At 38.8% G+C, this 18,124-nt stretch overlaps 1 protein-coding gene across 2 annotated transcripts in view; it reads right to left on the minus strand.

Moving 5' to 3' along the window:
- Positions 1-638: 638 nt before the first annotated feature.
- The window catches only part of NUP58 (nucleoporin 58), a 59,529-nt gene continuing 42,043 nt past the window's right edge, over positions 639-18,124 (minus strand). For both annotated transcript variants that reach the window (XM_032785193.2, XM_032785194.2), the window contains exons 15-16: positions 15,231-15,326; positions 639-2,708 (exon numbers count right to left, since the gene is read on the minus strand). In XM_032785193.2, the coding sequence (XP_032641084.1) occupies positions 2,539-2,708; positions 15,231-15,326 (266 nt within the window). In that variant the 3' untranslated portion in view covers positions 639-2,538. The remainder of the gene's footprint in view (positions 2,709-15,230; positions 15,327-18,124) is intronic.

Genomic DNA, 18,124 nt, shown 5'->3' on the forward strand with positions numbered 1-18,124 from the left:
AATGGTGATCTCTGGTAGTGTAAATGGGTGTAAAGGGGCCTTAATGTACATGCAAATCGGGCCCTATATACGTAGAGAGCTCAATCAGTTAAAGTTATATACTTTCCTTTCCTCTCCTCTGGTAGTTCTCTTATTTTAAAAGAAAAATTGACTAGATCAAATGTTCAAACTATTTCATTTTAAAAAGACACTTAGGCACAGCTGCTTATTGCATGATGTTTTAGCGGCATCTGTCAAATTAGCCAATGCTGCAGCTTATTTGCTTAGTGCAGTCCAAAATTCTACAGCTTTCAAAACTATTGCTGACAATGGACTATAGTATCCAAAGCAAATTAACACTCTGTTTTGAAATTAAATTTACAGTGCAAAACCCCCATTCATGAGAAGGCAAGAGCACACATTGCTCTGCAGTATAGTATCATCTGGGTTCACATGCTGCGGGAGAAGATAAAGGATTATGGACAAAAGTCCTAAGATTTTAATTCAGAGATTAAAACTCAATTTTTAATAAGAGCAAGTATACATTAGCCAAAATAAATCAACATGATTTTGCAGCTTTTTTTTTTTAAATATGACATACAAAAGAACTAAGGTGACAGGACCAGATTCTGCAAATAGAAAAATAATTATGACTAGGATCACAGCATTCATTTCTTTTATTGTTTTGCACAATGGTAAGTTGCACAAAGACAGCACACAGTTTAAAAAAATTAGTTTAACAAATTAATACAATACAAGAAAGTCCAGTGGTTCAACATTTTAAATTTAACTTTTTTTAAAAAAAAGCGGTAACAAAGAAATACAAATATCAGGATTTTGATTACAGCCCAATGCAAACCCTTGAAAAAGGTTTAAGTTGAAATGGATTTTTAAGCTTTTAATTCTGCCTTAAAAAACAAAAACGCACACACTATTAACTGCCTCCCAAAGAAAATGCTCATCTCTTAGATGCAATAACATACAAGTGTACAAAAGTGAAAAGTTCTGTGTTCAAAAGTAATACACTTATTTCTGAACACAAACAACAGAAAACCCCATTTGTCAAAGGCCAGTAATTGCTGTATGCAGACATTACTTCCAGAACATACAAAACAGTACTTGACAACACTTTTACAATTGAAAGCAACTGACTTCATACTAGAAAATTATGCATAATACCTGTTTTAGAAAAAAGGTGGCCTGGTGAAAGTGAATGTGACTATTCACTTGGATGCACATTATGTACAAAACAACCTCTATATTAAAAGCTACACTTATCTCCAAACTTCCATATATACTCTGTAAGAGATTTTTCTGCTGTTTCTGTTTTAAAGCAGTCTGAGCTGGAGATGCAGCCCAATGTGCCAAGATGCCATAACATGAAGTTTGCTGCACCTGTAAGACTGGCAGTATTTCTACTGTTACAATAGCTTACCCTCAAAGTATACTGTTTTACTTTATTCCTTAGCAGCGACGGGTGTTAAGGGCAGGTAAGCAACTCTTTTTGGAGTCAATGCCAGTAGCCCTGTGTGAATCAACTCTGTTTGGAATGGTTAGCTACAATTTTCATTAGAGTGGCACAGTCTGCATCCACCACCGGCAGAGAGACGAGACCACTGGCTTCACAACTCTGCCCCCAAGCAACCTCCGGAAGCCTAGCAGCCTCAGAAATGAAGCCCAGCCCAGGAGAGATCTGTTTGGCAACACCAGCTGTGACAACACCTTTGTCTGAAAGTCTCTCCAGATTCCTCTTTGGAGTGATTGTTAGCTGAAGAAAGGAAAATGTTGAGGACAAACAGGCAATTAAACACTATTTGCCAGAACTATAAAATAGTGAACAGTATTTCAGCTCGTCTTTAAAAAACAAGCTGCAAAAATATTACAGCCTGGGACTACCATTTGATATTCCTATGAGCATAGAGATGTGGAAGCCTAAAACAACATGGAAAAGGGAACACACAAAGCAAAGAAACATGGAGAGTTTTGTCTATGGGGCAAAGTTCACATGTTTTTATTATATATACAAATACATGCACACAAGTCTGTGCACTGCACTGTATATATATTTATATTTACATCCATATTCACAAAGAAACACCCTGAAGTAGATTTAAAGGCCATATCCAGGAACAGAAGATATGAACTCTAGTATCTGTACTAGAATATATTTTATCTGTACAAAAAAACCAAATATGCATATATTCATATGGTATAAAGCTTATTAACAAAAAATATTCTGCTACTACCATTAGGTATAAAGCTTGTTAACAAAAAATATTCTACCACCACCATTAGGTTAAATAGATGGTTTTACAAGATTCTTTAATAATGCAGTATAGAATATTTCTAAAACTAGAACCAAAATAAAAATACATGGATGGGTTTCTATTCACAGGAAAATAGTTGATCAATATGATTACATTTCATATTTCAGAATAGTGAAACGTAGCAAAATTTTATAAATCTCCTGGGATGCAATTTAATTACTGCATCCATTTAGAAAAATAGACTTTTAGGATGAACAAAGCTGATTCACTTCCCCTTTCCCCAACAGTGTGTCTATCTTTTCCCTCTCTTGTTTCCAGCTGGAGGTTTCTTCAACTGAAGAAGTTGCCCTCCTGTCCCAAAACCTGTAGATGCAGGATTAGATACCCCAAATGTCAAGCCAGCTGATGCTGTGATGCCAGGATTACTGAAGTTAAACCCAGATGTAGTTGAGCTGCCAAAGCCTTGTATGGAAAGGAAAAATATTTTAAAATCAGAAGACAGTTAAATCATAACTTCAGATTTGCCCTCACTCCAATTTACCAGGGATAGTTACTTATTGAATTACTAGTAATTACACTACTCTGAAGATATCAAAGTGGACCCACAATACTATGTTATTCCTAATACATTGTTTTAGATTTGCTGCATTGGAGTCAGAGGCATCCAGTGCTTGCACTGTAACATCTAAGTTACTATACCCTATAGGGTAATAGTTACTTCCTTTGTTATCATCTGTATTACAGTAGCATCTAGAGTTCTCAGCTGAGATTGGGGTCCTACTCTGCAAGGCACTGTGCACGTCTGTCCCTGTCTCTGCATGTTTACAATCTACCTAGACAAGCCAGACAAAGGGTGGGAGAAGTAGAGGCACAGACCAGGTGAAGTGACTGGCCTGTGGTCTCTCAGCAGATCAGTGGCATATGAGGAAGAGAGCTGTAAAAGCAGCAGAGAATCCTGTGGCACCTTATAGACTAACAGACATTTTGGAGCGTGAGCTTTCGTGGGTGAATACCCACTTCGTCAGACNGGAAATAAGTAAACACTAAACATCCATGCCAAGTTTTAGCTATTTCAAAAAGTCCTTTTGAATTAGTGCACAAAAGACAGCAAGCTTTGGAAAAAACAAAGAACAGCTCAGAAGATGTTGCTAAAGTAAACAAATGAAATCCATCAATCTTCCTTTAGACTGAAAGTGAACATGAGAAATGTTGTTCAAGAATTACAAAATAGAACTGGTCAAATACTAACTGTCTTGCAATAATAAGCAAGTAAAAATACCAAGTGCTGTTCACTCAGATTTGTGAGGTCATATTAGTTATGCATAGGTATTTGGACAATAGCTGGATATTTATGAAAGTGTTCGAGAATCTTAAAGAGTTTCTGAAAGATTAGCATGATTTGTAACTGCAATTCATAGTAGAAGTTCATTATTCATCCTTCTCCTGTTTAACAACTTTCAGGGAGCTGATGATAGTGTGCGATTGATCATGTTAACGAATATGTGAATTAATCTATTTAACAATCATGAAAAGGATAAAAATCATTTATAGATCACAAATAATTGAAATATTAACAGAAATTAGGATTGGTTCACAAGCTATTCACAGGCAGAAAAGGAGCTAACCCCTTAATGAGCATTATTTGTAACGAGTAGTTTAATCAGTACTAGTTACAAGTATAAAAGAGAGTCATAAAATGAAAGCATCTTCATATTCATATTCAGTATCACTGCCACAATGCTATAAAAATCTGTAGGTTTGGAAAAACACATCCTAATTTACTTCCAAAATATGCCTCATTTGAGTTGCAAAGTTATCTATGCTCTACACAAATTTGATGTCCTCTCACTTCTATTATTGAAAATTATTTACATCAGAAATAAAGAATCATGAAACTCAGTTTCAAGTTATTTATGCTAAAGGAATGAATCCTACAGCACTTTTTAAGACTTTTGTGCATAAATAACTGTGTGAACACTTCAATTTGGACCTTTGTCCATCACCTGGATGCTTCATGCCAAATAGAAACATGCATAGGTACAAATGCTATACTGGCCTCTTCAAGAGTTACACTAATAAAACTCATTTCCTACACCTTGATTGTAACTCATTATGATAATTCAGTTACTGCCTATGCAGATCCTCGCTCTTGGGATACCACTCTTGACTCATGATTTATTTTGAAGATTTCCGTATGTTGCAATATTTCATGTACCTGCTTCTTGATGCAGAAATTGTTATGCAGGAGGTCAGACTAGGTGATCATAATGAACCCTTCTGGCCTTAAAAATTATGAATATATAGAACAGTAAGAATTAGAGAAGTACTAATCCCTAATTCAACTGCTTTTTCATATCAAATTAGAAATATGATCAAGGAAATGCCATGAATGTGATTAGACTTTAATAATGTATTCAGCAAAACTTTTGTTTGATTTAACTCTGCCAAAAGGATTAAGCCATATGCAAAATGTATTAAAAAACCCAAAACCCTATCAGATGAACCAGATAGCAATCTTTTTGCTATAATTGCAGATTTGGTGAAAAAACCTTCACTGTGCACACAACTGATCTTTCTTTTAAGAAAAGAATATCTTACAGTAACCGTGGTTCTTCGAAATATGCATGTGGATCCCACTCTAGGACTAGGACTATGATTCCTGTGCATGATATTGCAATCTCTGAACAGCAATATCTGTTGAACCATGCTGCAATGTACAATGTCCTCGTGGCCCCCATCCAAGACCATCATGGACAAAGCAGCCACAACCAGCCCTCAGTTTCTTCAGAATCCCTGGTAATAAGGACTCTAAAAAAATGGCGATGAAGGGCAAGTCCTGGGATGCACATGGATGACACCACCACAAAGACTCCAGTTACAGTAGATTAAGTAACCCACCTTTCTTCAGGTATGTGTGTGGATCTCACTTTAAGTGCCCCATCTGGAAGGTGAGATAGAGGAGTTCTGACTACCACTGATTAAAAAGTGATTGAAACACTTTGCTGCCAGATTTGTCATCTGATCTTGTGACCAGGTCATGGGCATAGTGTAACAAAAGGAAAGGGATCACTCGAATAACTGTCTTGCAGATTTCAGATGTAGGGATACTTCTGAAGCATGCAGAAGAGGCAGTCTGCGCGCGAGTGAAATGAGCTGTGATGTTTAGAGGAAGAGGTGTACCAGTCATGTGAGAGACTGAAATACACTGGTTATCCATTCAGATCTCTTCCTGGAAGCAGTGGTGTGCTCCTTAAAAGTGCTACTTATGGGGAGTCTGCCTAAAGGGCTCTGCCCTATCAAGATAATAACAATGCTCATGAAACATCCAAGTTGTTGATTTTCTTTCCTCCTTTTCAACCCTTCCCCCCCACCCTGGAAGACTATGGCTTTTGGAAAGAAAATGGAAAGACTGACATATCGATTCAAATGAAAGTCTGACACAACTTTGAGAATACATTTGGCAGGAAGTCTCAACACCATCTAACCTCTGTTTAATGTTGTGTAAGGAGAGCTGGCCATGAAAAGGTCTTATTTTACTGATCTTCCTGGTTGATGCAATGGCAACCAAAACAGGCCATCTTGACAGCAAGGTAGTGTGGAGTGCATTCAGAGAGAGGATCTCCATTAGGTTTGTAGGAATAATAGTAAAATAACATACCAGAAGATGTTTTGTAGCTAACAGGTAAGTATATAGTAACCGCTTTAAAAAGGGGGGGCAAGGGAGAGAAAATAAACATGACTGTACTGGAGAAAGGCATGCTAAGCTCACTGTAAGGTAGACCATATCTGAACTAAGAGTCCAAAGTGTTTCAAATACAAAGTATAATCAAGGACTTTAGGTATAGGAGCCTCCATTAAGTCAAGGTTGCGTGGGGCTGCCCAAATTGAAAATCTTTTCCATTTACAGGAATACATTTTACTTGGGGAATGCTTTCTGCTTTGCAGTGGGATCTTCTGTACTTGTAGAGAACAGTAAATCAATAGCACTCAACCAGCAATATTCAGGCTGTCAGATGTAACAATTTCAGGTCTGGATTTAGTATTTGACCTTGATTCTGTGATATTATGTTTGGATGGTCTGAAAGTGGTATTGAATGCTGAATAAAAGTCTTGAGGAGATCTGTTAGCCTGAATCGTCTCAGCCAATATGGAGCTATCGGGATCTGTATGAATTTTGCACATCACTTTGATTATCAAAGTAATGCGTGAAAACATGAGTCTTTGATCCCATGGTACACGAAAAGTGTCTTAGAATCCTGGGCTCATGTCTCCCTTGCAGCAAAAGGCTGGACACTATGTGCTGTTTGATGACAAGTCTATAATGGGTATTTCACCAATGGGAATATTTGACATGATGGAGTTCTTCAGAGATCATTTTTGGTTGGTAATGGATTGGCTGATTAGGAGGTCTCCTCAATCACTGCCAACTCCTAGAAGATGAAGAGTTACTTGGGTTATCCGCTGTTGGCACCATGTCCATAACTTTCATTGCCTCCTGACACAGGAGTGATAAGCAAGAACCTCTTTGCTAGTTTTATATAAATGTATTGCTGATGGTACTGTCTCTGAGAATCTGAATCGTGGAATTCTGTAAAATAGGTATGAATGCAATGCACGCTAATCTGACTGCTCGTAATTCTAAAACGTATATGGGTGGAGTCATACTTTTCAGGGACCAAGTTCCTTGTACGTGGAGTTGGCCAAGACATGCCCCCACCTGTTCTTGATGCATCTGTGATCAGTATCTTTGTAGGAGGAAGGGTGGAATGCTCTTGAGGTCTGACCTTCCATTCAGTTCTGTTAAAATGTGAGCAGGGACCATAACTTACATACCCATTTGAGTTCTCCTGGGGTTATAAACAGACTTAAGCCAGCTCTGTAATGGGCATAGATAAAGTTTGGCTAGTGGTGTCCCATACATACCAAACTGACATGTGGCCAATAAGTTTGAGGCAGTTTCTTTTTGCAGTTGATGGATTTGTTTTGATACTGGTAATGGTCATTTGGATAGACAGAACTCTGTTGTTGGAAGATATGCCTTTAATGATTTGGAATTGACTAAGGCACCTGTAAATTTTATTGTTTGTGATGGGATAAGAGATAGTTTCTCATAAAAATTCTCAGTGGAGGTCCAGCTGTCTGAAAAGGCAAAGGACATAGATCCAGGCTGTGGTGACTTCCTGATGAGACCTGTCTTTGATCAAGCAATCATTCTAAATATGAGTAGATGTGAATGCCTCATCATCTCCTCAGCTGTGCTGTCCCTATTCCCAGGCACTTTGTGAAAACTGTCGCTGCTCTGGAAAGACCAAACAGTAGAACATTCCATTGGTAATGACTGGGACTTACTGCAAATTGTAGATATTTCCTGTAAACTACATGAATTGCAGTATGGAAGTATGAGTCTTGGAGATTGAGAGCCACAAACCAGTCCTGAGCCTAGGAAAGGGATGATGAAGGTAAGCATTCCTATCCTAAATTGGAGACAGTGGATATGTTGTTTAGTCCTCTCAAGTCTAGGATAGGACAAAGATACCCTTTTTTGTTTTGAAACAAAAATATCAAGTGCAGAAAACTCTTCCCCTGAACTCTAGAGGTACCTCCTCTTTGGCTCACAAGCAAAGCAGGGAAGCCATTTTTTAGCTTTTTGTAAGAAGGATTCATGAAGAAGGAGGGGGAAGGATAATGGGGCAAGGAAACAAACTGGATGGAGCACCATATGAGACCCCTTCCAGCACCCATTGGTCAGTTGTAACTGCAGTACAAGCCTGATGGAAGAAAGCAAATCAGCATCTGAAGGCAGGATCTGGGGATGGCTCTTGCCTGATTTTGTTGTGGTTTTCAACCCTTGTGTCATACCTGCAGTCTGGAAGCAGACTACGACTGATCAAAGACCAAGAAAGATTAGCTCCTCTGAGAGAACCTTGGTTTCTTTCTGGGTAGTTACTCAGAAGACTGTTGCTAGGGTAAGTAAGGGTCTTCTATTGAGACTGCTCTTAGTATCTTAAAGGGCCTGTCATTTGGGGCTGAGGCACAGGATGCTCAATGAGCAAAATGTGGCCCTGGAGGCTTTAGGGTGTGTAAGGCATCACTGGTGAGCTTCAGCAATGATGGTTTTCAACTCTTCTCTGGAGTCGTCAGGAGTTATCTGATGTGGGACAGGGTTTTGCAAAGACGACTTGATAGGTTCATATTCGTGGCTGAGGTGACACTGACAAATAAGCCTTTCTTCCAAAAAGGTCTAGTTTATTTGGTTCTTCATCTTTTGGAGGGTTTAGATTTCTTGTGGGCAAAAGAGGGACCATTAATGAACCTGGAATTGAGTGGTTATAAAATTGTCCCTTTTGGGGTAACTGATACTCCTTTTCCACTCTTTAAGCAGTATGAAGCAAAGTTGTTGACACCTGATAGAGTCTTAGCTGGTTCTAAGATGCCCTCATTAATTGACAGTGCTATTCTGGCAGGAGCAGAAGGATGCAGCATATCCGAAAGCTTGGGTGCGTCTTCTTAAATTATTAAAGTCTCTATTTTGAGGATCTCAGCTGTATGAGAAAGCAGCCTCTGGAAGGCTCTAAAATCACCTGGGACTGATACAGGAAACAAGAGTGTTTCACTGAGAGAAGATAATGACTGGTCTCAGAGGATGAAAAGTGTTGCTCAGAGGGCTCTGGACCCGACTGTTTCTCCTGTGAATGCTATTCTTGCTTCTCCCGGTCTACAGATGGAGGTGTGGTACAGAAAGGGACCACGGCCTGTGTTTTATTGAGTAGTAAGATGGAGACCAGCTCCTGGATACTCTAGATGGAGGTCCTCAGTATGCCCAATAGGACCAACAGGGATCCACCTGGCTCTGGTAACAATGATCAGACCATTGCCATGCCTGAGGTGGATGAGTCAAGGCTCTGACGTGAGCTCCCTGGTTTGTAGAGCAAGGCCTTCTCCAGGTCTCCGTGACTGAAACTGCTAGACAGCAGAATGAAGATGTTCCGTAGCGAAGGAGACACAGAGAAACTTTCTCAAAAAGTGGCACTGATCTTGAGGAGGACTCAGTACCAAGAGACCAGAGGTGTGTACGAGTGCCCACCGTAGTGACATTGATGTGGAATGTGGTGCCAGAGACTTAGCTTCTACCTTTAACCATTAATTAAGGCTTCTATTGGGAGTGCCAATGTTGACAGCTTCCAGCATTGTCATGAGTAAGCACAGAAGGTGCCCTGTACCTTTTCAGTACTGAGCCAGAAATTGAGTTGGTGTCATTTGTCTTTGGGCGCAGTCCTCCAGTCCCAGAGGAGAATGAGTTTTTGAATATCTCCTTTGGACAGAGTGGGATTGGTGTTGGGAGTAATATTTGTCTGTTTAGATATTCATTGCCTTGAGAAGGCAATACCAGTCTTCAGTGCCATGGCGGTAACCAATATGGAGGTAGTCTTTAATGGTCATATATTATTGCCTGACAGTGCTGTGGACTTCTTCCCAGTACTGACCTGGGATGCTGTGTGCTGGCCGGCAGGGGCACTGCATGACTGGGATTTAGGAACAAGGATTAACCCCAAGATCGGGATCTCAAAACACACGGCCCGCAGATATTTACTGTGGTCGCCATGCTCCCCTCCCCCGCCATCCCTTCTCCCTTGCAGCAAAATTTATAGTAACATCTTAGGGAAAAGGAGTCAAGGCTAAATCAAGAGCTGCAATAATGGCATATACGTGCTCCCCTAGACCCAAACCACTCTACTGACTCTGATTTAAGAAAAAGCTGCAGAAACACAATACAGTTCTCATTACCTAGGACAATTGCAAGGTTCTACAAAACAATGGTCTCAGTGCTGAAGTACTGCAAACAGTGCCAGCGGAAGAGGATTGACTTAAATGACAGATTCTATTATTTTTTTTAATAAGTGTATCCAAGCCCAGTTACTCCATAAAGTAAATCTATACTGTAAAATCACATTCAATCCAGAGGCCATTTTACACAGGCAAGGATTAATGTAATTTATACACTATCAAAGTTATCTGGAGATTTGATTTCCATATAATCTCTTCAATTTAAATGATATTGTTTAGATTTGCAATATGGTTTAAGTGATTCCTAACATTTCCTTATTGATCTCCCAGTTCAGAAATGCTTTCGAACACATGCTTAAAGTTAGGCATATGTTTCAGTTCCTTGTCGAATCAGGGTTTTAATGAACACTTCCGCTTTGTAACACAAAACTTTAAAGTACTGCATGTCTTAAGCCTTTTATACCATTCATTTAAAAATGTTTAATAGTAGAGTAACAACGTTGCTTATGAAGAAGACTAAGCAAGTTTTGCACTTAGTAATAATTCAATGGGAAAAAAGGTTACTAATCTTCTGTAACTGTTGCTTTTGTGAGTTGTGTTGCACATGTCCATTCCATGTGTGTGCATGCCCTGAGCACACTCACTGGAAGTTTTCCCTCAGTGGTACCCACCAGGGCAGCTCGAATGCCCTCTGGTGCCATGCACCTATAGCACCATTATAAAGTGCCCAGCCAACTCTGCAGCCTCTCAGTTTGTTCTTTCTGGAAAACTCCAATGCAGAAGGACAGGAGGGTGGATCGTGGAATGGACATGTGCAATTTATGTTGAAGAGTAACAGTTACAGAAAGTTAATAACTGTTTTTTCTTCGAGTGATTACACATGTGCATTCCACTCTAGGCGACGCCAAAGCAGTTGAATGGGTGGAGGGATCAGAATTCATGGACATACTAACTGCAGGACAGCTCGACCAAATTTGGCATCATCCCTGGACTCCTGAGTGATGGTATAATGGGAGGAGAATGTGTGCACCGATGACCAGGTCACTACTTTGCAAATATCCTGAGTAGGGATCTGTGACTGGAATGCTGTTGCTGATGCTTGCAACCGTGTGGAATGGGCAGTCAGGTAAGCTAGTGGCAGAACACCTGCCTGGTAACAACAAGTATGAATGTATGAGGTGATCCAGGATGAAACTGTCTGTGAAGAGACTGGGAGACTCTTCATCATATTAGATACAGCTACAAACAGTTGGGTAAATTATTGGAACAGTTTAGTCCTTTCTGTGTAGAAAGTGACATAGAGCATCTAACATCCAATGAGTGAAGATGTGGTTCCTCCCTATTTACATGTGGTTTGGGTAAAAGACAGGTAAGGTAGGTAGATTGCTATGAAATTGCTAAACCACTTTTGGGATGAAACTGGATGAGGACATAAATGCATCTTATCCTTAAAGAAGACTGTGTACAGAGGTTCTGATGTGAGAACATGGAGATCCGAGACCCTTCTGGCCAAAGTGATGGCCACTAAGAAAACCACTTTCCAGGACATATATAACAAAGAGTAAGTTGCCCAAGATTCAAACTGTGGTCCCATAAGCTTTGATAGATCAAGTTCAGGTCCCGGGGAAGAACAAGCTCTCTTACTTGAGGGTATAAACTTTGCAGGCCCTTGAGGAATCAAACAGACATGTCATTTGAAAACATTGACCGGTTATCCACCCAATAGTGGAAAGCCGATTTTGCTGCAAGGTGAATCTTGACAGAGGAAATAGATAAGCCTCGCTGCTTCAGGTACAATAGATATTCAAGAATTTCTTGTAAGGATGACTGTGTGGGTGAATCCCTGGATTGGGATGCCCAGATAGAGGACTGCTTCCACTCTGAAAAGTAAGTATCCCTGGTGGAGCTCTTTCCACTACCTAATAGGACCTGATGAACTTGCTATGGGCAGGCCTGCTCTCTCGGATTTAGCCATGGAACTTTCAGGCTGTTAGGTGAAGGGAGCTCAGGTTCAGATGGAGCAGTCGATTGTTGTCCTTAGAGATCAGGTCCAGGTGTAACGGAAGCAGGATGGGGTCATCACTGAGAGGCCTAGCAGAGTGGAGAATCAGTGTTGATGGGGCTATCAGAAGAACTCGGACCTGGTCCTAGGTCATCTTTACCAGTACTCTGTGCATGAGCAGGATAGAGGGAAAAGCATAATAAAGATGTCCTGTCCATGATATCAAAAAGGCATCCATGATAAAACTTGGACTGTGACCTCACTGGGAGCAGAACTGGTGACACTTTCTGTTGTACCAGGTTGCAAACAGACCTCTCTGAGGAGTCCTCCACTGCTGGAAAATGTCCCTGGCCACGTCTTGGCGAAAGGACTAGTCGTGGTGACTGGATAAAGTCCCGCTGAGGTGATGTGTCAGGTCTTTTTGCGTTCCCAGAAGGTACGAGGCCACAAGACAGATTGAGTGGGCTCTGCAAAATTTCTATAGCTGAATCGCTTCCTGATATAGGAGGGAAGAGCAAGCTCCTCCTTGCCTGTTGAGATAAAACATGGCTGCAGTGCTGTCCATAAGAACAAATAAATTTCTGCCCATAACGTGTGGCAGGAAAGCCTGACAGGCCAGGTAGACTGCTCTGAGTTCCCTGGCACTGATGTGGAATGAAAGTTCCTCCAGAGACAAAAGCCCGTATAAAGGGAACACCTGTACAAACAAATAGTGAACAGATCCAACCACCAATTGAGGGAGATGAGGACCCACTGAGGTACTATGAGTACGAAGTCCAGATGACAATGGTTTGGTGAGTACACTGAGGCCTGCCACGTCTGGAGGGGTGTGAGGTGCAGCCTTGCCTGTTGTATCACATATGTGCACAAGGCCATGTGATCTAAAAGTCTCAGACAATTTTGGGCTGTTGTGACTGGACGACCCTTGAGGTGAATCATCAGGGATGGGATTGTCTGGAAACAACCCTCTGGGAGGTAGGCTCTGGCCTGAGTAGAGTCGAACACCACTCCAATAAACTCTAACCTCTGCGCCAGTGCAAGGACAGATTGCTCCTCATTTATCAGAAGGTTTCGGGCCTCGAATGTTGACTGTGTAAGCTGAATGCTAGACACTTCTGGAGCCCTGGACCAGCCTTGACTAGCCAGTGGTCTAGATAAGGTTAGACCTGCACCCCTAACCTCCTCAGGAAGGCTATCACTACTGCCAGACATTTTGTAAACATCCATGTAGCTGCAGATAGGCCGAATGGGAGGGTTCATTACAAATCTGAGGAACCTAATGACATATTGGTATATTGATATATGTAAAAAGGCATCTCTTTAATTGAGTGCAGCATACCAGTCCCTGGGATCTAGCAAGGAGATAATGGATGTCAGGGATGGTCTAGATAATACTTAGCCCTGCCTTGAGTGCAGGGGACTGGACTAGAAGACCTCTGCAGGCCCCTTCTAGTCCTACAATTCTATGAGTCTATGAACTATGTATAAATATAAGAAAAAGAAGACCACAGAGAATTTGCCAAAGCAAGGATAGCAGTCCCAGTGACCATCACAGGTGGTAAGAAGGAACTGAAAGGGCATGAGGCTGGCTGGGCACTTTATATCAGCGCTATAAGCATGGAGCACCAGAGAATGCTTGAGCCACCCCAATGGGTACCATTGAGGGAAACATTTCCAGCAACTGCTCTTGACGCACGTACACTCCTAGGGTGGAATGCACATGTGCAATCATTCAAAGAAGAACTTGACATTTTTATCATTAATACATGAAAAATTGGCAAATAACTTATTTTTGGCTTAATGTAGTTCAAGCAGCAGGCACCTGTAAGAAAATTTAATTATCATAAAAGTAAAAAGATTTGAACATTATATAAAAATATGCATTTGTTGCCAAACACGAAGAAGGCTAGCATTCCAGTTTTGCAATATGCAGATTTTACTAACAAAGACGACATGCACTTTACCAGGATGTTACGCATTCATGAGCATTAGCCACCCAAATCAAGCAAACATTTATTTCCATTTTGTAATGTGCTGTTTTAAACTAAAGCATTCTTTAGGCCTCATTTGAAAGAAGAATCATCCTAAACTAAGAAAAAGTATCGATGCTACACACTAGAGGCCAAAATTAATGCAGTCCTTATTTGATGTAATACATAAATTAATATGAGCCAGAGGAGTCCACAGGAAAAATCAGCAACATTATTTCAGCATTACTGAAAACCCTTGTTTTTTTAGAAATAGTTGTAATTAGAAAAACAAAAGTAAAAACAAATAAAAATACTATCATAAACCAATCCTGGAAGGCAGACATCTATTCTAATTTTCTAGAAAGCACAAGCTATGATAAACATATGTTCTAATAACTAAAGCTAATTAGAAAATTAGACATGGGTGCCAAATGAAAGAGTCAGATTTCAAATACCCAAAGTTTGGGAGTAATGGGACCAAGATTCTCCATCTATTTTATCACTAACAAAAGATTAAGAATGAAATGAGTAATAAGCAGGAAGTTGCCAAACTGACAGAGGTATGAAATAAAAAATGCATTCAAATGTTGAACTACAGGAGAGGGCTCAGAATGAGACAAGTTTTCAAAATAAAATCCTTAATTTATATATAGGAATTATGAACGTACAAACTGACAATTGCATATATAATTTGTCTTTCTGCATATAAAATGTAAGTATTTAGTTTTACAAAGGTATCCTTAACGTTTAGTTATTGTAAGGTAAATTCTGATTAAAAAAATAAGAGCACCTAACTACTGGTGAATTAAGCAGAACACATTTTAGAAAACAACAAAACTTAAAATAACCTTAAAAAGTCTACCTTTTCCTTGTATTCAAATAGCAAACCGTGTCTTCTCTGCCTCAAACTACATCTGATGTGATTTTTTTTTTAAAACTGTAAATTATTAGTAAAACTGGAGCCATCATTTATTGAAATCAGTAGTTCCCTTTTAGGGAGACAGCATCCCAAAAGGGGTATTTTAGGGGTTGATTTCCCCCCCCTCTAAAATAATCAATTTAGTTTAAATATTTTAGTTAAAATAACATTTTTCAAGAGTTTTATTGAAAAACCAACTTTAAGCATATACATGATCTTGTTTTCAATTAGTTTTTTTAAAGTGAAACCTGCAGTTGGATTATGCATTTGTACTTTTAAGACAAATTTGAATTCAGATAAATGCAAACCTGCACTAAGACTTCCTGAGGGTTTATTTGTAGTTCCAAATCCAAATGATGGTGCGCCTGTGGCAGTGCTTCCAAAAGCAGAGCTACTTCCAAATCCTAGTGGAAGAGTAGTAAAGACATGCAATAACATAAAAAGCTGGTAACATAGAACACACTGCAATTTAAAATGTATAGTTTTCAGACAATAATTTAAAAGCATATTTAATCCTAAGAAATATTTTTAGTAAACCTGTTTCACTACTCAAAGTGTACTGCTCTAAATGCAGCACTAAATTAATTCCGCATAACACAACCCCTCCACCCCACCCCGAGCAATACTCAAACAGAAAAGTGTCTGAGAATCATAGAAAACGATTAGTAGTTTTATTTAAAAATCAGATACTGAATGGTAAGCATTAAGCTATAAACAATTACTGCAATTAAATGGAAATGTCTGTAGTCATAGTCACATTATTCTATTAAATACAAAAAGAGGATGAGTTCAATGACATCATGTTACTCCACCACCAATAGGTTATAAACCTAAGCAAATTCTGACTTCAGTTACATGAATAGGCTAGGAATTCTAGCTCCAGTAACCTCAGGACTTGTCTACATGATAAAAAATTGCCCCACTTTAACTAAAGGTGTTATTTAAAACCAAATTTAGTTAAACGGGTGCCAAAGGCTGCATGGACACCTTTAATTTGGTTTAAACCCTGCTTCTTTCAATTCAGCTTAAATCGATTAGGGGTCAGTTTAAGCTAAGTCAAAATAAACCACATTTTAATTGCAACTTCCTTGTGTAGACAAGACTTAAGATTAAATGAAAAGTATGAGGTAAAAATCTCCAATAATTAAGATAATAAAGTATCTGGCACTCTTAGAGGTAGAGATCACTGTAACAGGAAAACAAATACATGAAATTAGTTTGGTCACCTGGCTCTGATAACCTTATAACTACTAAGTTTGTATGAAATAGGATTTCATCAGAACTACTCAAATACATCCCCACAGAAAAAGGGCAGCCATCTTTTACTCTATAGTTCTGTAATCTCAAGGAACAATTTGATTTAGTAGTTCTGAGATGTTTATATTTTTAGACTAGACCATTCAAAATTTGCTTAGAATGTTAGATTTTTTAAAAAATACTGGTTACTATTAACATATACAAGGAAAAGTAAGCACACATTTGATGTCTGAGGAAGAGACTATAGGATAGGAAAGATTAAAAATACATTCAGTAGCTTTAACTGATTCTTTTTAAGAGAGAACAGTATTCAAACTTGTTAAAGCATAGCTTTTTAACTAAAGCTTGAAAATAAGGGTATGAAAAATATTCACATTTTTAGCAGAACTGTAAAATCTACTAGTCTTAATTTACAAATATGAATTTTTAGATTTATAAAATTGTAGTAATTCAGGACATGTAAGGTTCCAAAATATTGATTCTATAGACAAGAGGACTTTGTCTTTGTATCAGAGAAATCTCTCTATTTTACAGGTGAACAAATGCCACATATTGTATGAGTGTAAGGTTGTTCAGTGGAGAAACAATTCCCATTTTTTGCCCAATCTCATTGTAAATGGATTATCAGATAGGTGTTAGTACCATTAGTACAGGAATGTTGTTTTAAATTAATGAAAGAGCAGGTATCTACACTCCAAGAATGCTAACTATACATGCAACTGTTAACACCGTAACTTGTGAATATGACCAGTAATAAATTTTGCAAGCGAAGAATATAATTTGGAGAATGTGTGTCTAATAATTGATTATGATTACATTACTTGATTTAAGTATTTAATTTTCTGAATCCTTGAAGTATTCACTTTGTCCATTTGTTTCCAGGAGCCCCATTTCTGGATGTTTTTTCTCTCTCTTCCCCCTGCTGTACTAAGTTCTCTTTGTTAAATTACTCTTCACCATGTGTCTTAAGTCCGTACGTTGCAGAATAAATTACAAACCCAAACAAAAGGAGTTAAGGATTTTACAAGATAATATACAATTATGGCAAAAAGTTATCAAAAAATTGCCTTCTTAAGCAAAGGGCTACTAAAGAAAGCTTAAAAATTTAGGCTTCAAGATCTAGCCAGTAGTTAGCTCTTATTTACTCGCTAGGACAAGTTTGTGTAACATGGATCAGCAAAATTTCTAAAAGAGTATCTGAACAAACTGTAGTTTACAACGTCTTTGAGGGAGGGACCAGGCCTTCCCTTTGTGTTTGCACAGCATATAACATGCTATGGGGCTACTCAAAACAAGTATATACTTCTTTTAGTCCACCCATGAAGATTAGTAATTTTTCCTGTTATCAGTACACACAAAATCTACTTCCACAGATAGTCAAATTTACAATTTGGCTGATGAGGATCATTCTGGAATTTATAAATAATGTAACTAATTCCAAAGATAAGTAAAGTAGTTAATCTTTAAAATGATGAGTCATTTAACATGATCTCAAACTACTGTAAATACATTGCACCACACATTAACAGCAAGTGAATTTTAATATCTATATAGTTCTGTGACGTTTACATGTTGATAGTCACTTTTCAGTTCACCTGTTGATAATAATCCTATGTTTCAACTGAGAAAACAATAGTCATTAAATTTTAAATTATCTTTTTTACCTCACTACCTGCTCTTTAAGGCACTGCTCCTCTCCTGGAGGTTCTCCTACCTACTCCCTCCAGTCGGTCAAAAAATATTTGATTTAAACAAAAGAGAATTTTCCTCATTTTCAGAAGTTGTGAGGTTGAATAGCTTGACAAAAAGGATTTTGGATCACAGCATTAAGAGGCAAACATTTTACAGAACTGGATTCTGTACTGGAAAGCTATGTAGCAGAACATAATTAATTATGCTTTGACAAACAGGTTCCCTGAACAAGTGCAAATTAGATAGTTTTCCA

The sequence above is a fragment of the Chelonoidis abingdonii genome, chromosome 1 (assembly GCF_003597395.2).
Source record: "Chelonoidis abingdonii isolate Lonesome George chromosome 1, CheloAbing_2.0, whole genome shotgun sequence".
NCBI classification, from domain to species: domain Eukaryota; kingdom Metazoa; phylum Chordata; order Testudines; family Testudinidae; genus Chelonoidis; species Chelonoidis abingdonii.